The sequence below is a fragment of the Salvelinus alpinus genome, chromosome 29, assembly GCF_045679555.1.
Source record: "Salvelinus alpinus chromosome 29, SLU_Salpinus.1, whole genome shotgun sequence".
In the NCBI taxonomy this organism is placed as follows: Eukaryota; Metazoa; Chordata; class Actinopteri; order Salmoniformes; family Salmonidae; genus Salvelinus; species Salvelinus alpinus.
Window position 1 is genome coordinate 40,799,110 of NC_092114.1, and position 23,515 is coordinate 40,822,624.

General features: G+C 43.6%; 2 protein-coding genes across 6 annotated transcripts in view; both read left to right on the forward strand.

The window, feature by feature from the left end:
* Window positions 1–3,528: 3,528 nt before the first annotated feature.
* Window positions 3,529–10,904, forward strand: LOC139559024 (NADH dehydrogenase [ubiquinone] iron-sulfur protein 5-like). Its single transcript, XM_071374651.1, has 3 exons — window positions 3,529–3,659; window positions 6,169–6,388; window positions 10,672–10,904. Exons 2-3 carry the CDS (start codon window positions 6,173–6,175, stop codon window positions 10,777–10,779), a joined length of 324 nt encoding a protein of 107 aa, XP_071230752.1. The 5' UTR covers window positions 3,529–3,659; window positions 6,169–6,172; the 3' UTR covers window positions 10,780–10,904.
* Window positions 10,905–12,603: 1,699 nt separating this feature from the next.
* The window catches only part of LOC139559012 (microtubule-actin cross-linking factor 1-like), a 259,756-nt gene continuing 248,844 nt past the window's right edge, over window positions 12,604–23,515 (forward strand). For 2 of the 5 annotated variants that reach the window (XM_071374618.1, XM_071374625.1), the window contains exons 1-2: window positions 12,604–13,227; window positions 17,580–17,852. In XM_071374618.1, coding sequence (XP_071230719.1) covers window positions 17,609–17,852 — 244 coding nt within the window. In that variant the 5' untranslated portion in view covers window positions 12,604–13,227; window positions 17,580–17,608. The remainder of the gene's footprint in view (window positions 13,228–17,579; window positions 17,853–23,515) is intronic. The other 3 variants (XM_071374624.1, XM_071374626.1, XM_071374623.1) reach the window with 2 other exon arrangements.

A 23,515-nucleotide genomic window follows, 5' to 3' on the forward strand; every position in this document is an offset into this window, starting at 1 on the left:
AATGCACTGTATCTGGGGAAGGGTATAAAACAAGTTCTAGAGTGTTTTTAAGTTTCCAAGAGCACATTAGTCGTCATCATTAGGAAATGGAAAAAATATTGAACTACCCAGACTCTGCCTAGAGCTGGCCGTCCGACCAAACTGAGCAACTTTGGTCAGGGAGGTGACCAAGAACCCAATGACCTCTGACAGAACTACAGGGTTCCTTGGTTGAGATGGGAGAACCTGCCAGAAGGACAAGTCTCTACAATATTTCACCAATCTGGACTTTATGGGATAGTTGCCAGACGTAAGCAACTCCTAAGAAAAAGGCACATGACAGCATGCCTGAAGTTTTCAAAAAGGCATGTGAAAGACTGAGATCCTAAGGCAAAAGATTCTGTGGTCTGATGAGATAAAAATGTAACTTTGGCATCGCTCATCACCCGTCTAACACCATCCCCACGATGAAACATGATGGTGGCAGCATCATGCTATGGGAAAGCTTTTCAGTGGCAGGGACGAGTGGTAAGGCTGGAGGGAACAATGAAGGGAGCCAAATAAAGGCAAATCCTTGATGAGAACCTGCTTCAGAGTGCAAACGACCTAAGGCTGGGGCGAAGCTTTACGTTCCAACAGGACAATGACCCAGAGCATGCATACAGTCAAAGCAATGCTGGAATGGCTTCAGAACAACAATGTGAAAGTCCTTGAGTGGCCCAGCCAATGCCCAGACTTGGATCCCATTTAAAATCTGTGGAAAGACTTGAAGATTGCTGTTCACTGCCGCTCCCCATCTAATTTAACAAATCTTGACAAAAATCTGCAAGGATGAATGGGGGGAAAAATCCCCAAATCCAGATGTGCAAAGCTGATACAATATACCCAAGACAACTCAAAGCTGCAATCACCACCAAAGGTGCTTCTACAAAAGTATTGACTCAGGGGTGTGACTACTTACGTAGATTTCTATTTAATTTTCAATAAATGTGCAAAGATTTCTAAAAACATGTTTTCACTCATTATGGGTTGTCTGTGTAGATGGGTGAGAAATCAATTTAATCCACTTCAAATTCAGGTGTAACACTACATGTGGAATAAGTAAAAAAAAAAAAATTGAATAAGTCAAAGGGTATGAGTATTTTCAGAAGGCACTGTAGTTTAACTACGTTTTGCAGTAGCTTCGTGGTAGTAAACTAAATTAAAATGTTCAGTAGTTAACTTTTTTTTGCCCTGTAGTGGTGTAACTAACTACTGGAACTACACAGTTTTGTTTAATAAGCTAAATTACAAATTTTAACATCTGACTCCAGCATGATCTGTTCTTACAATTTTGTAGTCTATAACATTTACATTACATTTAAGTCATTTAGCAGACGCTCTTATCCAGAGCGACTTACAAATTGGTGCATTCACCTTATGATATCCAGTGGAACAACCACTTTACAATAGTGCATCTAACTCTTTTAAGGGGGGGGGGGGGGGTTAGAAGGATTACTTTATCCTATCCTAGGTATTCCTTAAAGAGGTGGGGTTTCAGGTGTCTCCGGAAGGTGGTGATTGACTCCGCTGACCTGGCGTCGTGAGGGAGTTTGTTCCACCATTGGGGTGCCAGAGCAGCGAACAGTTTTGACTGGGCTGAGCGGGAACTGTACTTCCTCAGAGGTAGGGAGGCGAGCAGGCCAGAGGTGGATGAACGCAGTGCCCTTGTTTGGGTGTAGGGCCTGATCAGAGCCTGAAGGTACGGAGGTGCCGTTCCCCTCACAGCTCCGTAGGCAAGCACCATGGTCTTGTAGCGGATGCGAGCTTCAACTGGAAGCCAGTGGAGAGAGCGGAGGAGCGGGGTGACGTGAGAGAACTTGGGAAAGTTGAACACCAGACGGGCTGCGGCGTTCTGGATGAGTTGTAGGGGTTTAATGGCACAGGCAGGGAGCCCAGCCAACAGCGAGTTGCAGTAATCCAGACGGGAGATGACAAGTGCCTGGATTAGGACCTGCGCCGCTTCCTGCGTGAGGCAGGGTCGTACTCTGCGAATGTTGTAGAGCATGAACCTACAGGAACGGGTCACCGCCTTGATGTTAGTTGAGAACGACAGGGTGTTGTCCAGGATCACGCCAAGGTTCTTAGCACTCTGGGAGGAGGACACAATGGAGTTGTCAACCGTGATGGCGAGATCATGGAACGGGCAGTCCTTCCCCGGGAGGAAGAGCAGCTCCGTCTTGCCGAGGTTCAGCTTGAGGTGGTGATCCGTCATCCACACTGATATGTCTGCCAGACATGCAGAGATGCGATTCACCACCTGGTTATCAGAGGGGGGAAAGGAGAAGATTAATTGTGTGTCGTCTGCATAGCAATGATAGGAGAGACCATGTGAGGATATGACAGAGCCAAGTGACTTGGTGTATAGCGAGAATAGGAGAGGGCCTAGAACAGAGCCCTGGGGGACACCAGTGGTGAGAGCACGTGGTGCGGAGACAGATTCTCGCCACGCCACCTGGTAGGAGCGACCTGTCAGGTAGGACGCAATCCAAGCGTGGGCCGCGCCGGAGATGCCCAGCTCGGAGAGGGTGGAGAGGAGGATCTGATGGTTCACAGTATCAAAGGCAGCCGATAGGTCTAGAAGGATGAGAGCAGAGGAGAGAGAGTTAGCTTTAGCAGTGCGGAGCGCCTCCGTGACACAGAGAAGAGCAGTCTCAGTTGAATGACTAGTCTTGAAACCTGACTGATTTGGATCAAGAAGGTCATTCTGAGAGAGATAGCAGGAGAGCTGGCCAAGGACGGCACGTTCAAGAGTTTTGGAGAGAAAAGAAAGAAGGGATACTGGTCTGTAGTTGTTGACATCGGAGGGATCGAGTGTAGGTTTTTTCAGAAGGGGTGCAACTCTCGCTCTCTTGAAGACGGAAGGGACGTAGCCAGCGGTCAAGGATGAGTTGATGAGCGAGGTGAGGTAAGGGAGAAGGTCTCCGGAAATGGTCTGGAGAAGAGAGGAGGGGATAGGGTCAAGCGGGCAGGTTGTTGGGCGGCCGGCCGTCACAAGACGCGAGATTTCATCTGGAGAGAGAGGGGAGAAAGAGGTCAAAGCACAGGGTAGGGCAGTGTGAGCAGAACCAGCGGTGTCGTTTGACTTAGCAAACGAGGATCGGATGTCGTCGACCTTCTTTTCAAAATGGTTGACGAAGTCATCAGCAGAGAGGGAGGAGGGGGGAGGAGGGGGAGGAGGATTCAGGAGGGAGGAGAAGGTGGCAAAGAGCTTCCTAGGGTTAGAGGCAGATGCTTGGAATTTAGAGTGGTAGAAATTGGCTTTAGCAGCAGAGACAGAAGAGGAGAATGTAGAGAGGAGGGAGTGAAAGGATGCCAGGTCCGCAGGGAGGCGAGTTTTCCTCCATTTCCGCTCGGCTGCCCGGAGCCCTGTTCTATAACATATTTGATATACTTTATCACGAAGTAGTCTGGATGTAGTGAACTAATTTTTCAAAATAAATTGGTGGCTTGATAAACGAAACATTTGATTAGCTTCCTCAACAAGGTCCAGTTTGGGTTAAGCTCCCTAGGTTATTTACAGTAGTGTCGTAAATATAGGCTGGGTTTCCAAGCGACCATCTGATTTCAGGCTTAGGCTCACTCTACCGTAAAGTAACGGGGACACACACAGAAGGTTAAAGTGACTTCAACAAAACGCGGTAAATAATGACAGTTATACCATATTTACATACCTTTTGACAATACAGTAGAAACAGTTTAGTGAGTCACCACACACAGCGCGAGTGGCCTGTTAGTCAGTTAACAGTAGCTAACTTTAGTCAGTTGGTCCATTTATCAATAGTTAGCTAGCAAGCAAGCTAAACAATTAGCTAGACAATGAAGTCGAGTGCAATAAGTGCATCCCATGGCTGCTAAATATTGCTAGCTACCAATAGCTAGAACTAACGTTAATAATACTAGCTAGATAATAGGCTTGTATGAATGTCTAATTGTAACGTTGCGATGACTAACGTTAGTTAGCTAAGGTTGGCAAGCTGTAACGTTAACTAGCTACAGTAGCTAGCTATCATGTTTGAAACAACTGTCCTAGGCTAGACATTTCATAGTAATTAACTTGCCCATTCACGTATTATTCTAATGCCAGCGCCTATGGCTGTGTATGTGCCCCCTAATCGAGAGTTAGTAACGTTAGCTAGGTCATTTTACTGAACATGTAACGTTAGCTATTGGACCTGAATTCATATTGATGCCTCCAGTTGTATGAACAATAATTTACAGCTAGAGGGCTCAATGAAAAATGTCAGAGATTTCATCCACCTCTATCACATTGGGTGTACCAGTCTTTATTAGACGAAGACTGTAGCAAACAGTTGCAAACGTTTGAGGTTTCCAGGGTTAGAGTAGAGCAGAAGTTGTCATGCTGAGGCAGTGAAGAAAGTAGAGGAAGATGGGTTAAGGGGGAGGAGTGGTGAGAGTAGTAGAGATATACCAGTACAGAAGGATAGGACAAAAAGTGAAATAAGTTTCAGTAAGATTGGATTTTTAGCATTTATAGCAATGGTTATCAATTGTACTGCAGGGATGGATTGGAAGTCTCAGAAAGTTGAGGTTGTGGTGGCAGCTGCAGAGGTATTTTTGGTGTTCGAGACTTGACAGCAGAAGAGTTAAAAGATGTGGTGATGTCCCATCCTTTCAGGGTGATGGCATGAGGTAGGAATAAATACATTTAATCAGTGGAGTAGGGTGGTGTTATTTTTATTTTATATCATTTTGAAATTAGTGAGTATAGTGTTAGATGGTAGGGTATTTATTTAATACATCTTTATTTTTCAAGTAAAGTATAAGGGAGTTGTACTCCAGTCTAGTAGGTGGCGGAAATGCAACAAATTGGATGCCAACCACCGCTAAACCTCGAAGAAGAAAGTTGCAAAACGTTTTTCAACTAAAAACTTCTGTTGCGTTCACTCACTGTACAATGTAGCGAAAATGGGGCAATTCAAGAGGGTGCTACGAAATGAATGTCACAACGTCGTTTTCTTTGTCTTATGTCATTATAAATGACATAGAATGAATCATTATATTGTTCTCTACAGTATTATAACCTTAATATATTTGTATTTGACAGTGTTGAGGAAATATGAACGTTAATTTGCTGTGACCATTTTGCAATTCCTTCTCATTTGAATTCTCAAAGTATTGCCATACGGGACTGATGCTGTCGCTTGCCTTTCTCTGCCATTTTTCCAACTGTTAACGACGATGACGTAGTAGTGGAGAGTTGACTGTAAAATAATGGATTCCTCGACTCCTTGCAGTGTCAATATTCCTAGCGGAATTGACTCCTAAGATTCTGTATTTTTGAAGGAGACTGATTAGTTGCCGTACTTCTGAGAACACAAACACTCGCATGGGGCTGACCCCATTTAGTCGACTGGTCCATTGTTTGGTCGATAGGCTGTTGGTCGACCGAGATTTCTTTAGTCGAGCAGTAGCAAAAACAATAATAAAAAATATATCGACCGTTTAGACTTTTGTGTCTCTTCCATATTTGGTGTTGTGAGGTGGTACCATTTGGAGGTGTTTCCGCTAGTTGGACCAATCAAAATCAACTTGATACCTTTGTCATTTTCATCTCCAGATCCTTGTCTTTCATTGCCTATAACTGGGAATAATCTACGTTGAGGGGCAGTTTCTATGGCAATTTAAACGGAAAGAGTCAGAAATACACAATCATAACAAGAACAGATTGTCTTCGCCGGGGGTGGATATTGAAATCGAGTCTGTTAGCTTTGTAAATAAATATATAGCCTTATTGCTGAAGTGACCACTGTGATGGCGTTCCAGTCAGTCTAAACATGCTAAATTCTCAGAGTAGATAGTCTTAACTTTTGAACCATATATGGTAGAGACATGGGGTTTGGACTGCTGTTTTTCTGACTGAATGGACATTTGTATAAACCTTGAATAAATTAATAATTTTATTGATGAACACCCTACAAATTCTGTTTGCTTCCTCTTGGTTCCTAACGTTAGTGAATGCACCCTTTGTTATTATGGCCACAATGACTAAGGAAAACACTTGCATTGCCAAAACCACGATGCCACAGAAAGACCCCTTTCCAAAACCACGATGCCACAGAAAGACCCCTTTCTAATCAGAAACCTTTAGCATCACTCTTGCTCTTCTCTCTTCCCCCCCTCCTGCAGCATCATGCCGTTCATCGACCTCCAGGGGAAGTTGGGCATCAACATAGACAAATGGATGTTGATCCAGGGTGGAGAGCAACCATGCAAACGGGCACCCCGCTGCCACGCCTTTGAGAAGGAGTGGATCGAGTGTGCGGATGGCATTGGTCAGACCCGTGCCAAGAAGGAATGCAAGCTTGAGTTTGAGGACTTCTATGAGTGCATGCACAGAGAGAAGACGGTGAGTGTAGGATATCTGCGCTTAAGAGTGTGTGTGAACTGTGAAGATTGATTGTGTGTGTGATTTTCATGTCCTTTCCCAATAAACACTTGTGATTTCATCAACCAAGACCTGTTGAGGAGTTGTCAGTTGATATCCATGTCTGATAAAATAACTGCTTGTCCTCCTACATGGGTGTCCATCCTAGGGATGTGACAAATGGAAAATGTATGTTTACATGTACATTAAAACGCTAAGAAAAATGCATAAAATGTCACGTGACTTCATAATGCAGCTGCGCTGCTGGCAGCAACTGTCTGGGTCTCTTGGTGCGTCCCTTTCAGATGTTTAAGCATTGCACCTGTACTACCATTATTGTCCTTCAATTCCACCTTGAAAAGTTTGCAATTCCTTATCATTTAAATTATCAAAGTATTGCCATACGGGACTGATGCTGTCGCTTGCCTTTCTCAGCCATTTTTCCAACTGTTAACGATGATGACGTAGTAGTGGACAGTCGACTCTAAAATAATTGATTCCTCGACTCCTTGCAGTGTCAATATTCCTACCGGAATCGACTCCTAAGATTCTGTATTTTTGGAGGAGACTGATTAGTTGCCGTACTTCTGAGAACACAAACACTCGCATGGGGCTGACCCCATTTAGTCGACTGGTCCATTGTTTGGTCGATAGGCTGTTGGTCGACCGAGATTTCTTTAGTCGAGCAGTAGCAAAAACAATAATAAAAATATCATGGTGTACAAGACACCTGTCTGAGTGGACTAATCCATTGTGGAGGCCGTGGGGATGGCACAGTCCATCACTCTTAGGCATGTGCTATTGAAGTTGTATATGGTTAAGGACAATGGTGCAACACTAATAAAAATTATATTATTTTATAACAAATGCGCTTTCTCCCGCATTTCATAGCGGTCACTGTCCGTGGTTCTGAAACATCAATGCACTGTTGAATTCGCACCTTTTCCTAGACCATGATGCTATGTGCGTAATAGCAAAGTTAACCAGCATATTGGTGTTGAGGACAATGCGGCGGACGTAGCAGCAGAGTTAGGAGACAAGAAAACAGCCATTGCCTTAATTGTTTAACAAAAGTGAGAGGAGAGAGAGAGAGTAAAGGAGAGAGTAAACTCCAACTTAATTTGCTCTATAATCAATAGCATAACTGTTAAATGTTCCATAGACAGTACTAGTCAAAAGTTTGGACATTGCTTATTCAAGGGTTTTTCTTTATTTTTACTATTTTCCTCATTGTAGAATAATAGTGAAGACGTAAACTATGAAATAACACATATGGAAACATGTAGTAACCCAAAAAGTATATTATATAAAATATATTTTGTATTTGAGATTCTTCAAAGTAGCCACACTTTGCCTTGATGACAGCTGTGCACACTCTTGGCATTCTCTCAACCAGCTTCATGAGGTAGTCACCTGGAATGCATTTCAATGAACAGGTGTGCCTTGTTAAAAGTGAATTTGTGGGATTTCTTTCATAATGCGATTGAGCCAATCAGTTGTGTTGTGACAAGGTAGGGGCGGTATACAGAAGATAGCCCTATTTGGTAAAATACCAAGTCCATATTATAGCAAGAACAGCTCAAATAAGCAAAGAGAAACGACAGTCCATCATTACTTTAAGTCATGAAGGTCAGTCAATACGGAAAATTTCAAGAACTTTGAAAGTTTCTTCAAGTACAGTTGCAAAAACCATCAAGCGCTATGGTGAAACTGGCTCTCATGAGGACCACAACAGGAAAGAAAGACCCAGAGTTACATCTGCTGCAGAGGATACGTTCATTAGAGTTACCAGCCTCAGAAATAGCAGCCAGCCCAAATAAATGCTTCACAGAGTTCAAGTAACAGACACATCTCAACATAAACTGTTGAGAGGAGACTGCGTGAATCAGGCCTTTATGTTCGAACTGCTGCAAAAAAAAACACTACTAAAGGACACCAATGAGAAGGAGAGACTTGCTTGGGTCAAGAAAAACGAGCAATGGACATTAGCCGGTGGAAATCTGTCCTTTGGTCTGTTGAGTCCAAATTTGAGTTTTTGGGTTCCAACCGCCGTGTCTTTGTGAGATGCAGAGTAGGTGAACGGATGATCTCCGCATGTGTAGTTCTCACTGTGAAGCATGGAGGAGGAAGTGTGATGGTGTGTGCTTTGCTGGTGACACTGTCAGTGATTTATTTAGAATTCTGACAAAAGGCACACTTAACCAGCATGGCTACCACAACATTCGTCAGCGATACGCCATCCCATCTGGTTTGCTCTTAGTGGGACTATCATTTGTTTTTCAACAGGACAATGACCCAACACTCCTTCAGGCTGTGTAAGGGCTATTTGAAGGAGGAAAGTGATGGAGTGCTGCATCAGATGACCTGGTATCCACAATCACCCGACCTCAACCCAATTGAGATGGTTTGGGATGAGTTGGACTGCAGAGGGAAGGAAATTGTAACACATTTTTGCTAATTTCTTACAAAAAAAGAAATATATACCTTATTTCCATAAGTATTCAGACCCTTTGCTATGAGACTCGAAATCGAGCTTATGTGCATCCTGTTGCCATTGATGTTTCAACAACTTGATTGTAGTCCACCTGTGGTAAATTCAATTGATTGGACAGCATTTGGCAAGGCACACATTTGTCTATATAAGGTCCCACAGTTGACAGTGCATGTCAGAGCAAAAACCAAGCCATGAGGTTGAAGGAATTGTCCATACAGCTCCGAGACAGGATTGTGCCGAGGCACAGATCTGGGGAAGGATACCAAAACATTTCTCCAGCATTGAAGGTCCCAAAGAACACAGTGGCCTCCATCATTCTCAAATGAAGAAGTTTGGAACCACCAAGACTCTTCCTACAGCTGGCCAAACTGAGAAATCTGGGGAGAAGGGCCTTAGTCAGGGAGCTGACCAAGAACCCGATGGTCACTCTGGCAGAGCTCCAGAATTTCTCTGTGGAGATGGGAGAACCTTCCAGAAGGACTACCATCTCAGCAACACTCCATCAATCAGGCCTTTATGGTAGAGTGGCCAGACGGAAGCCACTCCTTTAGTAAAAGGCACGACAGCCCGCTTGGAGTTTGTCAAAATTCATCTAAAGGACTCTGACCATGAGAAACAAGATTCTCTGGTCTGATGTTACCAAGATTGAACTCTTTGGCCTGAATGCCAAGCGTCACGTCTAGAGGAAACCTGTCACCATCCCTACGCTGAAGCATGGTGGTGGCAGCAACATGCTGTGGGGATGTTTTTCAGCGGCAGGGACTGAGACTTGTCAGGATCGAGGGAAAGATGAACAGAGCAAAGTACAGAGAGATCCTTGATGAAAACCTGCTCCAGAGCACTCAGAACAGACTGGGGCAAAGGTTCACCTTCCAACAGGACAACAACCCTAAGCACACAGCCAAGACAACGCAGGAGTGGCATCGGGACAAGTTTCTGAATGTCCTTGAAAATATCTGTGCAGCGACGCTCCCCATCCAACCTGGCAGAGCTTGAGATGATCTGCATAGAAGAATGGGATAAACTCCCCAAATACAGGTGTGCCAAGCTTGTAGTGTCATACCCAAGAAGACCCGAGGCTGTAATCGCTGCCAAAGGTTCTACAGCAATGTACTCTGTAAAGGGTCTGAATACTTATGTAAATGTTATATTTCTGTAAACATTTTTTTTTAACATTTACAAAAATGTCTAAAAACCTATTTTTGCTTTGTCATTATGGGGTTTTGTATGTAGATTAATGAGTGGAAAAAACTAATCAATTTTAGACTAAGGCTGTAACATAAAGTGTGGGAAAAGTCAAGGGGTCTGAATACTTTCGGTTGAGCTTCGCGCTTCAACACTTATTTTTGCGAAAATTTACCAATTATGCTGTTCTGCATTGACTTAAAACATTTTTTTCTTCTTATCTTAACGTCCCATTTTTGTTAACATTTTACCTTTTTAAAACGTTCACACCCCTAGTCCATCCTTTACAGCTCCACCTGTTGTTTTTTCATTGACTTCATTGATAGTTGGAGAAGGTGGAAGCTTTGGTGTTGATTACCAAATTTAAGAGCGTCAAGACTATAGGAAATGCTTTTGTTTTGACAGTTTTTGTTGTTAAAAATACATTGAGTTGATGAATGAAGAGAATTGTGGTTTTGATCAGCAATGAGCTGAAAAAACACACCAATACCTCCTTAAGAAGTTCTGAGCATGCACCCCCAAAAACGTTTGAGAGCCTCTCTCACAACTAAGTGTCTGACGTGGATTGCTCTCTCTCTGTCTGTAGCACAAGAGGCTGTACGAGATCCGTAAGCAGCGGGACAAGATGGTGAAGGAGGGAACCTACCAGACCCCACCGCACCACACCGGCGCTCAGGCTGATGACAGGCCTTGACTCCTTTTGACCTTGTTGACCACAAGGTGTCCCCCCCAACTTGTGTATAATAATTGTTATTCAGATATCACTTTATTGTTTGTGTCCAATTTGCAAGTTTGCAAATAAATGTTATTGACCATGAACCTTGTATGACTTTCTCTTTCTCCTTTTTTAGGTACAGTGTAGGGTGAGATGACTGGAAGAAAGGGACAGAAATGTGAAGGTGATTTATGATATGTGCACTCAGGTTTAAGTTTGTTCACTATATTTGTGATCTTGGTTTTGAGTGTGTTAATACTACCGATTTTATTCAATTATTTGTAATACCATGCTTAACTACACAGTACAAGACGATATGTTTTGAGCGTGAATGTATTTGTTAGAAAAATGAAATGATTTCAAATTAGCCTACTTGTTTAAGGACAAAAATAGCTACAGTTGAAGTACTACAGCACTACAGACGATATAACCAGCGTATTTAATATCCTTGAAAAAACTAAACATATGAGACTTCCAGAAATGACAATCAGAAATATCCTTATAAACCAGCCTTGCTTGGAAGTGTGGGGTTGATGATATCTGAACCCCACTCAACTCTAAACACCTAATTCTGGTAAATATCAGAGTTGATCTATTAGTTGATCAGCTTCTCCTAATGAAATTCAAATATGAATGAATGCACTCTGAAATCCCAATTAAATTACCAAGTGTTTCACTAGCCCTAATAAGATTACGAGATCCTCCATGTCAACACAAGGTGGCGCCAAGAGCCAAGTAAATACTACACAATCTACCATCTACCTAATCGTGTCAAATCATATTTGAAGTAAATAGGCTTCTGTTACAATGCTTGACAAAAGTTAGTGATGTCCATCGCGTTTAGTGGCAACACAAATAAAGGGTTTATTACTTGCTGATATGGAGTGGCGAATTAAGTATTATGGAGTGAGTTTAGCCTCTGCCTTAGTCACAAGGGTTATTTACAAAAATGAAGAGATACCAATGCTGTCACAGTATAGCCGATAAACCGTTTTGATGAAGTGTGTGGAGGGAGGGGCGCGGGTAGGAGCTGGATTTTTCAGAAGTGCCAAAAGATTGCCTCATGGCCTGACTCCCGCCAAAGTGTTGCACGTTACTATTCTGATTCATTTCAGAGTCTGGTGGTGACATTGTGTCTAGGCCGTGGGACAAGGTGAAAAGGCAACGGTATGGTTGGTCTAGGCTAGTCATCACAAGGTTTTAATAAAGTGTTTGGATAAGGGGATTTTGGCCTGTCTGGGCACTGCATTTTCTTTTACAAAACTATAGGCCTATTGTGCTGCTTTATTGCCTTGCAGTTGACCTGATTTATTGTCAATTACAGAAATGCGTTCTTCCCTTATTTTGATTAACAAAGGGGATTTTAAAGGACAGGAGATTGTTTTATTATGTCAGTAAAGTTAAGCAGCCTGTTGCATATTACAGCCAAACGTTATGCGACCTTTTATCTTCTGAAGCAAGTCTCCGGTCTAGGTTGCAAAATTGCACTGCTTTTCATATGGCCAGTCACACAGAATTGGCCTTAGCCTTTGTTTGATTAAAACATCAACAGCGAGCCTAGTTAATCCTGAACTGTTGGACAGCATTCCGTCGTTCTCTGACAGCTCCGCGGAGGGAGGGAGGGTCCGTGTATATCGTGGCCGATGGTTATCCAGGGAGAACCATTCTTGCAAGCTATTCTCCCGGCCGGACAAGCTGGACCTGTAGGTCTGGGAGGGTCGTTAAAAAATCAGAAAATATGTAGTTATTTAGTTGCATAAATACATATTGGAGATGGGGGGAGGAGGGGTCAGGAGAAACAGGGGTGATAGATCAAAGGATTAAGGATTAATATGATCACATGCCCATGCAAAGACAAAGCAAGACCTGTTACAAAAGCAGTAGCTAAACACAGCTATTTCGTGGTTGCTATGCATCCACAAATATGCCAAAAGTAAACGCCTCTTTCTTCCCAAAAAATAGCGTGCGTTGTGCGCGTTGGCCGCGAGCGAGTAGCGTAGCTGAAGTTAGAACACACCGAATTTCCATTTCCGCGACACTTAACATCTCCTCTCCAATAGCTATGGGTTAAATGTTAAACCCTTGATATAGCCTACCCGTTGATGAGGTCAGTAGAGCGAGAGTGAGGGCTAGAGAGTGAAGAGAGTGAGGTGGGGGTTGTAGAGACAGGAAAGAACGGGAGAAAAGGAGGGAGAGGGAAGGAGGGGAATAGACAGCCATTACCGAATCACAGTCGTGGTATTCATCGCTTCCTTGTCCCGGGTCAGTACAAACGGCTGAGTAGCAGCCCTGATCAGACCGTCTGTACCTAAACGTGCTTCCGAAAGAGGAAAGACGCTTGTCGCGAGGAGGGCGACTCGAAGAGCCACAGCATCCCTGTCTCTGTAACCCTGTAAAATATTCCGACTCGAGGACCGCTATTCTCCGGTAAGGTTTCGATGTCGTGGAACACACCATGTGTAGTCTGAATCATATTGCCAGACGTCTGAGATTGTGAAATACATATGATATAATACATGTATTATGGTTGATTTTCAGTTGCATTTGTATTACCGATGTGGTAAAACTATTCCCTTATTCAATATCTGTTCTTAATAATTGCATAGTAAAAAGTTGATGTTTATGCAATTCATAAAATGATTGGTGTAATTAATTCATTAGGATATAAATACTAATGTACAGAGAGTTAATATTATTTTGGTCAGATAGGCCTATCGTTTTATTATAGCCTATCAAAATCGATTTTTTAAATCCATGCTCTCCTGGGTGAGATGCTTTGTGCTTGGAAAGGAGAAATGAGAATGGGTTTGTAGGTCGAATAGCCTAACAACGTTATTCTACTAATGAGAGTGACACAAAACGCATTTTGTTAACACCGGCATCACACATGGATAAATGTTATTAGCCCGTTATGCAGGCAGTGTGGACAAAGGGCCCCAGTATGCTCCTTGCCGTCGCTCCCCACTACATTTCGAAATAGGATCGATCTATGATCGCTCATGCATACCGTTTCCGCTACATATTAAAGCCCTTGCCTCGCTTTTCCTCATAACGCACATTCTTATGCCTATGGTCTATTGTGATTTCTATAAATCCATAGCCTTGTGCAAGAGCTGTTTATTCAAGCTATTGTGTAATTTATGTTCGATTTCTGAATAGAAGGTGTCCCTGAATAGGATCATTTTATTGATCGACCATTAATTATCCGTAATAATACCATGGGGACCGCGCACTCATCAAAGACGTCCCTAGAGCGGCATCAATGAATGTACTACAGTCTGTTTTTACACAAGTCGTCTTATTTTCAGCCTTCTTCACGCTGAAGGCTGTCTGGAAAATATAACAAAAATCTGTGCTAGAGGTGAAAGCAAGATACAGGAGTCACCCGTCTATTCACACACCAGATGGCCATATGTATTTCCCTGTTGTGAGCAGCCTTGTGATGATCATAAATCATTAGCTAACATTCGGGCAGTTTGTCAATCTAGCCCCACACTAGTCGAGGTAAACAGTCAAGTAGTCATTTATATCCCATTTTAAACCATTGGCACATTTTCTCCTATTCCAGTGTGATACTTCATACTCATTGCCAAAGAGTATAGCTACTACTCTCACGCCCTTTTCAGCTGCAGTGCACATGGACACACCCCCTTTTCACATGAAATATTCAGGAATCGGAAACCACCATTGTGAAACCATATGGAATACAATGTGCTGAGGCTGCACCATCAACTACTCTGTGTTGGCTTTGCAGTAAAACAAAAAGCAATGTCAGACAGTACTGTGTCAACTAGACATCTGTCTCAATTAACAATCTATCACTATCTCTGTCTGCCTGCCTGCCCATCTGTCTGTATCTACTTGCCTGCCTGTCTGTCCGTCTTCCTGCCAGCTGTCTGTCTGTCTACAAGATCGGATCTGGCCATTTGTCTCTGAATTTCCTCATTTTATCCCACAGCTCTTTGATATGCACTGTGTGTCTTGTCATGATGGGCAGGGACACCAGAGAGACATCATCATTATAGTCCCGCAGCATCATTATACCGGTAGCTACACAACATAACAGACGGTGTGTGCGGTACGATAAATCAATCAATATAGTGCTGTTCTTGAAGGTTATTTGAACAACCGATAAAACAGATTTCTCAGAGGATACATTGAGTACTTCCCTGAGAGCAACGCATGCTTCCATCGCTGACCCCAGCATTCTTTCAGGAGAGCATCCTCTTGATAAAAGGGATATGACAGTTTGCTCTTCTGGAAATATTGATCACAGCTTGGAGTGAGATGATCGGAACATGACGTATGATTTCACTATCATAGATTTTACACACACTCACACACACACAGCATGCACAGTGCAGGTTGATGTTAATTGACGTGAGTCTTGTCCTGGGGGCAGAACTGAGCGATTTCCCCTAGATAGGCCAGCTGCAAAGTCAAAAGTGGCTATATTGTAAACATTTATGAAAACAAAATGAGCTTTTTGGTCTTAATCGAATGTTAGGGCTAGGTATTAGGGTTAGCAGTGTGTTTAGGGTTAGGTTTAAAGTCTGATTTTGTTACTTTTTTGGCTGTGCTAGCTAGTGACCACTCTGGAGAGCTGCCTCCAGAACAAGAAAAACGCTAACCTGCATATGCAGTACACACACACGCTCTCCTGTCTCCCTCCCATGTTCATTCCCTCAGACAGTCAACTCCAGCAGCACCTCATTAGCTGTGACTTTTGACAGTGGCTCTCAGTATCGGAGCGTGTCTGGATCGCCAGTGAGGGGGAGTTGAGAGTCTAGTCATTGTGTCAGTGTTACTCATAGCTGGGGGCCTATATCTATGAGGATCGCTCAACTGTCTCCAAGAATATTCATGCACGTACACAACACCGTGTGGATTATATGCCTTTATGCCTATAGGTAACCCCGCTGCCTGTTCAACTATCAATGAGGATTCAACAGCTGTTAATCGTTTAGTCGGTCCAAAGGCTATGAAGGAATGCTGTTTTGGAATCATCAGTCCCGGCTGTGGATGGGAACACCTTGTATCCATGGCCATGCAAATCCAGAGGCCAAGTTATAAATTAACCCAGTCAACTGTTCTGCATCCATACACGGTCCAACTCCAACAACTGTTGTCAGGGGGAGAGAGAGGGAAGAGGACAGAGACCGAGTGAGAGGGAAGAGAGAAGAGAACTGAGACAGTGAAAGAGAAGAAGACTGAAAGAGAGGGAAGAGGACTGCGACAGAGCGAGAGAGAACAGAGGGGGCTGTATTGGAAAGGAAATGATTGTAATATGACTTTATTTTGGGGGTTTTCTGGTTTTTCTTTCAGAAGCTGTCTTTTCCGTTCACGCGATACCACACAAAGCCATAATGACACAGTGTGGCTTTGAACCCCCATTCTGTCTATTTATAAACCACTGGCTCCGGTCGCCTCAGAACCAACACTCTGTCAGGCAGCAGCAGGGAAACTGAGTGATCCAAGTGCACGCTGAGGATGCTGGGAAGGGTTAACCCCTCCCTGGTACCCCAAGAGACATGCTGGAGGAAATAGGGCAGGCGTTCTGCCCAGGGCTAGACTTGTACAGGGAAATTCACCACAGTTATCACAGATGGAAATAGTAGCTAGCTTCTTTGACTTACTACTCACATCTCAATGAAATATTTCCACTACCTAACCACAGCTGTAGTAGTAAGGACTTTGTATAATTTCAGTTATTTGCAAATGGCTGATTATGGATGGAATCCCAACACTCCTTTTTAAAATACCTTTCCTTATTTAGATAGATGGAAAACCGTGGTGGTTTTGTGGTCAACTAGGACCCCCATGAGACGTAAAACTGCAAAGGAATAGTCTGAAAAATAGCTGAACAATACCAGAATCAAATTGTGTCAGTCATTTAGCATAGAATGGGCTGGGCTATTCCAGGGTAAGTCTTTAGACAGTAAAACCCATTCAAAGTCCCAAGACACCACTGCGCTGAGGTCAGTTTTATTGATCCCCAATACGATGGACAGAGCCGTAGTCCATGTTCCCGTGGGTCCCATACACATCCAGCTGATCACAGAAGAACTCAGTGCTCCTCACTCTGTATGACTCGGGTAGAGAGTCCAGTATCGACCAGGACCCAGACTGTATTAATAGATCCCGGAGTGAGTGTATTCGATCAACCTGTCCCTTGGTCTTTCCACATCATTACCTCAGTGACTCAGCAGCAATGTCCGTTGAACCATCATCATCATGACTCCCAAGACCCACCTGTCAATCATCTATCATGAGTGTAGAGTAAAGGAAGTCATGCTGCTCTAAAGTTTCCTGTCCTTGTCCTTCATTGACTATTGATTGAAGTTGGAGGTGTTTTCACTACAGAGCTCCAGTGACATTGTGATGTCTAGCCAACCTCTTCGCCTTTATGTCAATCATCTCCATCTTGACAGTTGAGTAATGGTCTTCTGTCATATGAATTAGCACTCGTCAAACTCGTTGAGCGTCATTGAGACCTGGCTGTTCTGTTAACCTAATTCTTCCTCCGTCCTCCTCCCTATCGTCATCACCATCGTGTTATAACCACGGTGACCTAGACGAATTACACGAGACCTTGCATTATTCGTGAGCTATGGCAGATTACACCGTGGATGATGAATTATACAGCATGGCCTATCTCTCATACTTCCTTTCTTTCCCTCCTCTTTCCTCTCTTCTTTCTTCCCCCCTTTTGTCCTGACCTTATTTATACCCCCTCCCCTACACTCCTCCCCATTTCTTCTCCTCCTCTTTTACTCCAGCCCCGCTCTTTTTCCAACCCTCCGGCGTGATGGAGTCCTCGGACGAGGAGACACTGAGCGAGCGCTCCTACGTTAGCGAGAGGAGCGAGCGGTCTTTGCGTAGCGAGCGCTCGGGGGGTTCCCTGTCCCCCTGCCCGTCCGGACCCCAGGGCCCTCCTGGGGACACCCTACCTTGGAACCGACCGTCCAGACACGAGAGAGGAGAGAGGAGGAAGAGGAAGACCCAGGACTCGGTGCTGGACCCGGCGGAGAGGGCGGTGGTGCGTGTTGCAGGTAAGACGTTTTGGTAGATGTATACTACTGCAACACTCAACTGGAAATGGCAGGGTTTACATGCAGAGATGGGAAATGATAATGGTCCCCCTTCAGTGGGGGAAGACTGGAGACAAATGCGTGGCAACGGTTTTCATTATAACCTCAACATTTTATTACACATGGGAATGTTGTCAGGTTTCATCTTGATCTACTTCAAGAACTAGCTATCTTTGTAGTTATTGTGCTGCACTGGAGGGAGTTTGGAGGATGTGGCTAGGATCTCTCCATCCCACTTTACCCTCATGGATGTGGGTTGGGAGTGCATTGTACTAGCCTTGGGTGCAAAAAACATATCATATCATAGCAGTTGTCCAATTAGCAGCAACTAGGCATATATATTTTGTTAATACTGTATACTTTCACTAAAGACGTGTGATACCGCTCCAAAGATATCTGTCAGGTTTATGGCTTGAGGATTTAAAAAAACACTTTTCGTCAGTGAACCTGTCATTGTTCCAGCTTGGGTTTTATAAGAGATTAAAGTGTTTGTGATGGAATGGAATGAGCGACTGAGACACAGTGAACAAAGATTGGTTATGTATGCTGCGGTTGTTTACTCAATGCATGCAAGCTGCTCTTCGCCTGCTATTTCTGCTAACTTCATTGCTCTTTACAAACACAGTCAGTGTCCCACTGGGCACAGACGTCAATTCAACGTCTATTCCACATTGGTTCAACGTAATTTCACAACGTTTTCACCAAGTGTGTGCCCAGTGGGGTTGTCGTGCACTAAAATAGATGCATACAAAAGAGATGGATTGATGTGGTGTGTAACAGAAGCTAGTCGACTCCTGATAACTGTTGTGAATCATGCACTTAAGCAGCGAACATGCAGATATCCAGACTGAGGAATCAATTTTTTTTAAAATTTAACTTGTGACTGGTGAACTGCAATCCACTTAAACAAAACATTTTAACACTTAATTAGCACAGGGTAACACTTAAACAGGTTGCACTTACAGTGCATTCTGAAAGTATTCAGACCCCTTGATTTTTCCCACATTTTGTTTCGTTATAGCCTTATTCTAAAATGTATTAAATAATTGTTTTTCCTCATCAATCTACACACAATACCCCATAATGACAAAGTGAAAACAGATTCTTTATTTTTTTTTGCAAATTTATTACAAGTAAAAAACAGAATACCTTATTTACGTAAGTATGTACTCTTTGCTATGAGACTCGAAATTAAGCTCAGGTGCATCCTGTTTCCACTGATCATCCTTGAGATGTTTCTACAACTTTATTGGGAGTCCACCTGTGGTAAATTCAATTGATTAGGCATGATTTGGAAAGGCTGTCTGTATAAGGTCCCACAGTTGACAGTGCATTTCAGAGCAGAAACCAAGCCATGAGGTCGAAGGAAGCTCCGGGACAGGATTATGTCGAGGCACAGATCTAGGAAGGGTACCAAAGCATTTCTGCAGCAGTGAAGGTCCCCAAGAGCATGGTAGCCTCCATCAAACAGAAGATGTTTGGAACCATCAAGACTCTTCCTAGAGCTGGCCGCCCGGCCAAACTGAGCAATTGGGGGAGAAGGGCCTAGGTCAGGGAGGTGACCAAGAACCCGATGGTCACTCTGACAGAGCTCCAGAGTTCCTCTGTGGTGATGGGAGAACCTTCCAGAAGGACAACATCTCTGCAGCACTCTACCATTCGGGCCTTTATGGTAGAGTGGCCAGATGGAACCCACTCCTCAGTAAAAGGCACATGACAGCCCACTTGGAGTCTGCCAAAAGGCACCTAAAGGACTCAGACCATGAGAAACAAGATTCTCTGTTCTGATCAAACCAAGATTGAACTCTTTGGCCTGAATGCCAAGCGCCACGTCTGGAGAAAACCTGGCACCATCCCTACGTTGAAGCATGGTGGTGGCAGCATCACGCTGTGAGGATGTTTTTCAGCGGCAGGAACTGGGAGACTTGTCAGGATCGAGGGAAAGATGAACGGAGCAAAGTACAGAGAGATCCTTGATGAAAACCTGCTCCAGAGCGCTCAGGACCTCAGACTGGGGCGAAGGTTCACCTTCCAACAGGACAACGACCCTAAGCACACAACCATGACAACGCAGGAGTGGCTTTGGGACAAGTCTCTGAATGTCCTTAAGTGGCCTAGCTAGAAACTGGACATGAATCTGATCAAACATCTCTGGAGAGACCTGAAAATAGCTGTGCAGTGATGCTCCCCATCCAACCTGACAGAGCTCGAGAAGATTTGCAGAGAAACTCCCCAAATACAGGTGTGTGAAGCTTCTAGCGTCATCCCCAAGAAGACTCGATGCTGTAATCGCTGCCAAAGGTGCAACAACAAAGTACTGAGTAAAGGGTCTGAATAATTTTTTTTTTTTAGTAAATTTGAAAACATTTCTAAAAACCTATTTTCGCTTCATCATTATGGGGTATTGTGTGTAGATTGACGAGGAAAAAAACAAGGCTGTAATTTAACAATATCTGTAAAAAGTCAAGGGGTCTGAATAATTTCCGAATGCACTATAAGTGCATTTATCAGGATTCAGCTGTGTATACTAACCAGTGTGAAGGAGAGAGGAGGCAGTCAACAAATTCCTGGTCAGAGGTCAAGAAAAAGGAGGGAGGAAGGAGGAGGAGTGTGAGAAGAAAAACGGCAGTCCATTCGTCACGGTTTACATGTGACGCGATGTCAACTGTCATGCTAAAGCTACAAACAGGTCTTTATTTTATTGCCTGTTGGCTTGAATCAGTTGTGACATGCGTTTCCGGTGAGACACTGTGTTTTCTTTTTTGAACCCTTGTTTCTCATTTGAACCAATGTTTTTGAGGTTTCGGCCGTACTGGTCAGTTGACAGTTGTGGTCGTCCTCTGGTTCTAAGAGCTGGAATTCACAGCTGTCCTGATGTGTTGTGGTGCCAGCCTGCCAGGGTTTGGGCTGTGTGTGTATGTGTGCAAAAGTCTTTCAGGATTGTGTGCGTGTGTGTGTGTATAAGTGAGTGGGTGGGTAGAGGAAAGGCTGTGTCTGTGTCAGACTGTTGTGGTTTGATTATGAGAGAGAGTTCTTGGCTCGCTGTTGGCAGCAGGACCTTTGACTGACGTCTTGGCTCAAACGTTAAGGCAACGTTGTTGTGTGGTGGGTGCAGAATACAGATCTATCATCTTTATTCAAGGAGGCAATGCAGTCTTATATTTCCTATTGGTTTTCATTTCTGATGCAACTGAGGATGAGGATGACGTGAGAATCAATACAAGCTAAACTACATGCTATGGTGACTGTTTCATAATTCTAATATTCTGTATTGTTTGGGTTAAATTGAACTCATTTGACCACAATCATTTGACCAAAATCGGTTTGGTCACAGATTGGCACGTGGAAATTGGAAGCATTAGAAGCAGCTGAGGTTGAGCATCTGTATGTCACATGGGAACATAGGCTACATTTGTCACATGAAAGGAACAGTAATTTAAAAACAGTTCAAAAACAAGATCTCCTGCTATCGTGGATAATTTGTCGAGTTCTGAATTATTTTCAGGCAGCTGTCTTGCCTTGAGGGATTTGGATATTTGCTGACTGGTATAGCCTATGTGTAAATGTCGGCTGGAGGTAGAGTGTATCCGGGTGTGTGGATGCAGTGGGGGGAAATGTATTTACATACAGTATGTACTGAGGCCCCAGATATAAGGTGCCTGCATGGAATTGAGGCGTCTAGGCAACTGCCTGCCTGAGCTCTTGCTCAACAAAAATTTCACCAGGCAGCTCAAAGGACATCTCTTAGCCTGGCTCGGCCCTATTCCCCTGTTGCCATGGGGACCTGCATGCACACAGTCTCCCGGTTTCCATGGCTATGAAGGGAGCAGGAAAGACACTGGAAAAGTGAGGAAAAAAGTGAAACAGAGAGAACGAGAGAGCGAGCGTTTGAATTTGAATTTAAGTTTGTGAAAAGAAAGACCATTTTTGTGGAGGACACATAGAAAAGTAGAGGGAGGGATAGAATGAACCCAACGAGGAATCCACAATTAAAAGAGAGATTGGACAGAGAGGAGGAAGAGGGAAGGAGGGCATACAGAGAAAATGGGCAAGCTTCAAAGAGGGGGAGGATGGGAAGAAGAGTAATGATGACATGTAAAAAGAGACAGGGGCGAGAGAGTACGTGTGGAGGGGACACAGAGAAAGAGGGAAAGGGGATGTGAGCAATTTGGACCGGGAAAAGGGGAGTTGGAAGGCCACGCTATAGGTTAATTATGTCTGTTACTTAAAACACACGTCAACAGAGGCCCCATACACACAACCTCAGAACACCCTGAGAGCCCAAGCTATATAACTAGGAATAAAGGGGCTAGGCAACAGGATAGATCATAAACAGTAGCAGCAGCTTATCTGATGAGTCAAAAAAAGTTAGTGCATAAAGGGTCAGTGCAGATAATCCGGGTAGCTATTTGGTTAACTATTTCATTATTTAGCAGTCTTCTTTTTATTTTATTTGAATATTTTTTATTTAACCTTTATTTAGGAAAGTCAGTTAAGAACAAATTCTTCTGGCTTGGTGGTAGAAGCTGTTCAGGGTCCTGTTGGTTCCAGACTTGGTGCATCGGTATCGCTTGCCCTGCGATAGCTGTGAGAACAGTCTATGACTTGGGTGTCTGGGATATTTGACCATTTTTAGGACCTTTCTCGGACACAAATCAAATCAAAGTTTATTTGTCACGTGAAATGCTTACTTACAGGCTCTAACCAACAGTGCAAAAAAGGTATTAGGTGAACAATAGGTAAGTAAAAAGTAAAAAGTACTTTTTACTTAGTACTTGTTTGTACTTGTTTGAACTTGTTATCAGTATAAAAGACACCTGTCCACAACCTCAAACAGTCACACTCCAAACTCCACTATGGCCAAGGCCAAAGAGCTGTCAAAGGACACCAGAAACAAAATTGTAGACCTGCACCAGGCTGGTGCAGGCTCTTTGGTCTTGGCCATAGTGGAGTTTGGAGTGTGACTGTTTGAGGTTGTGGACAGGTGTCTTTTATACTGATAACAAGTTCAAACAGGTGCCATTAATACAGGTAACGAGTGGAGGACAGACGAGCCTCTTAAAGAAGAAGTTACAGGTCTGTGAGAGCCAGAAATCTTGCTTGTTTGTAGGTGACCAAATACTTATTTTCCACCATAATTTGCAAATAAATTCATTAAAAATCCTACAATGTGATTTTCTAGATTTTATTTTCTCATTTTATCTGTCATAGTTGAAGTGTACCTATGATGAAAATTACAGGCCTCTCTCATCTTTTTAAGTGGGAGAACTTGCACAATTGGTGGCTGACTAAATACTTTTTTGCCCCACTGTACATGAATGTGTAGTTAAAGTGACTATGCATATATGATAAATGGAGTGTAGCAGCAGCATAAAAGAGGGGTTGGGGGGATACACAATGCAAATAGTCCGGGTAGCCATTTGATTACCGCCTGGTATAGAGTTCCTGGATGGCAGAGAGCTTGGCCCCAGTGATGTACTGGGCCGTGCACACTATTCGCTGTAATGCCTTGTGGTCGGATGCCAAGCAGTTGCCATACCCACCCGTGATGCAGCCAGTCAAGATGCTCTCAATGGTGCAGCTGCAGAACTTTTTGAGGATCTGAGGGCCCATGACAAATCTTT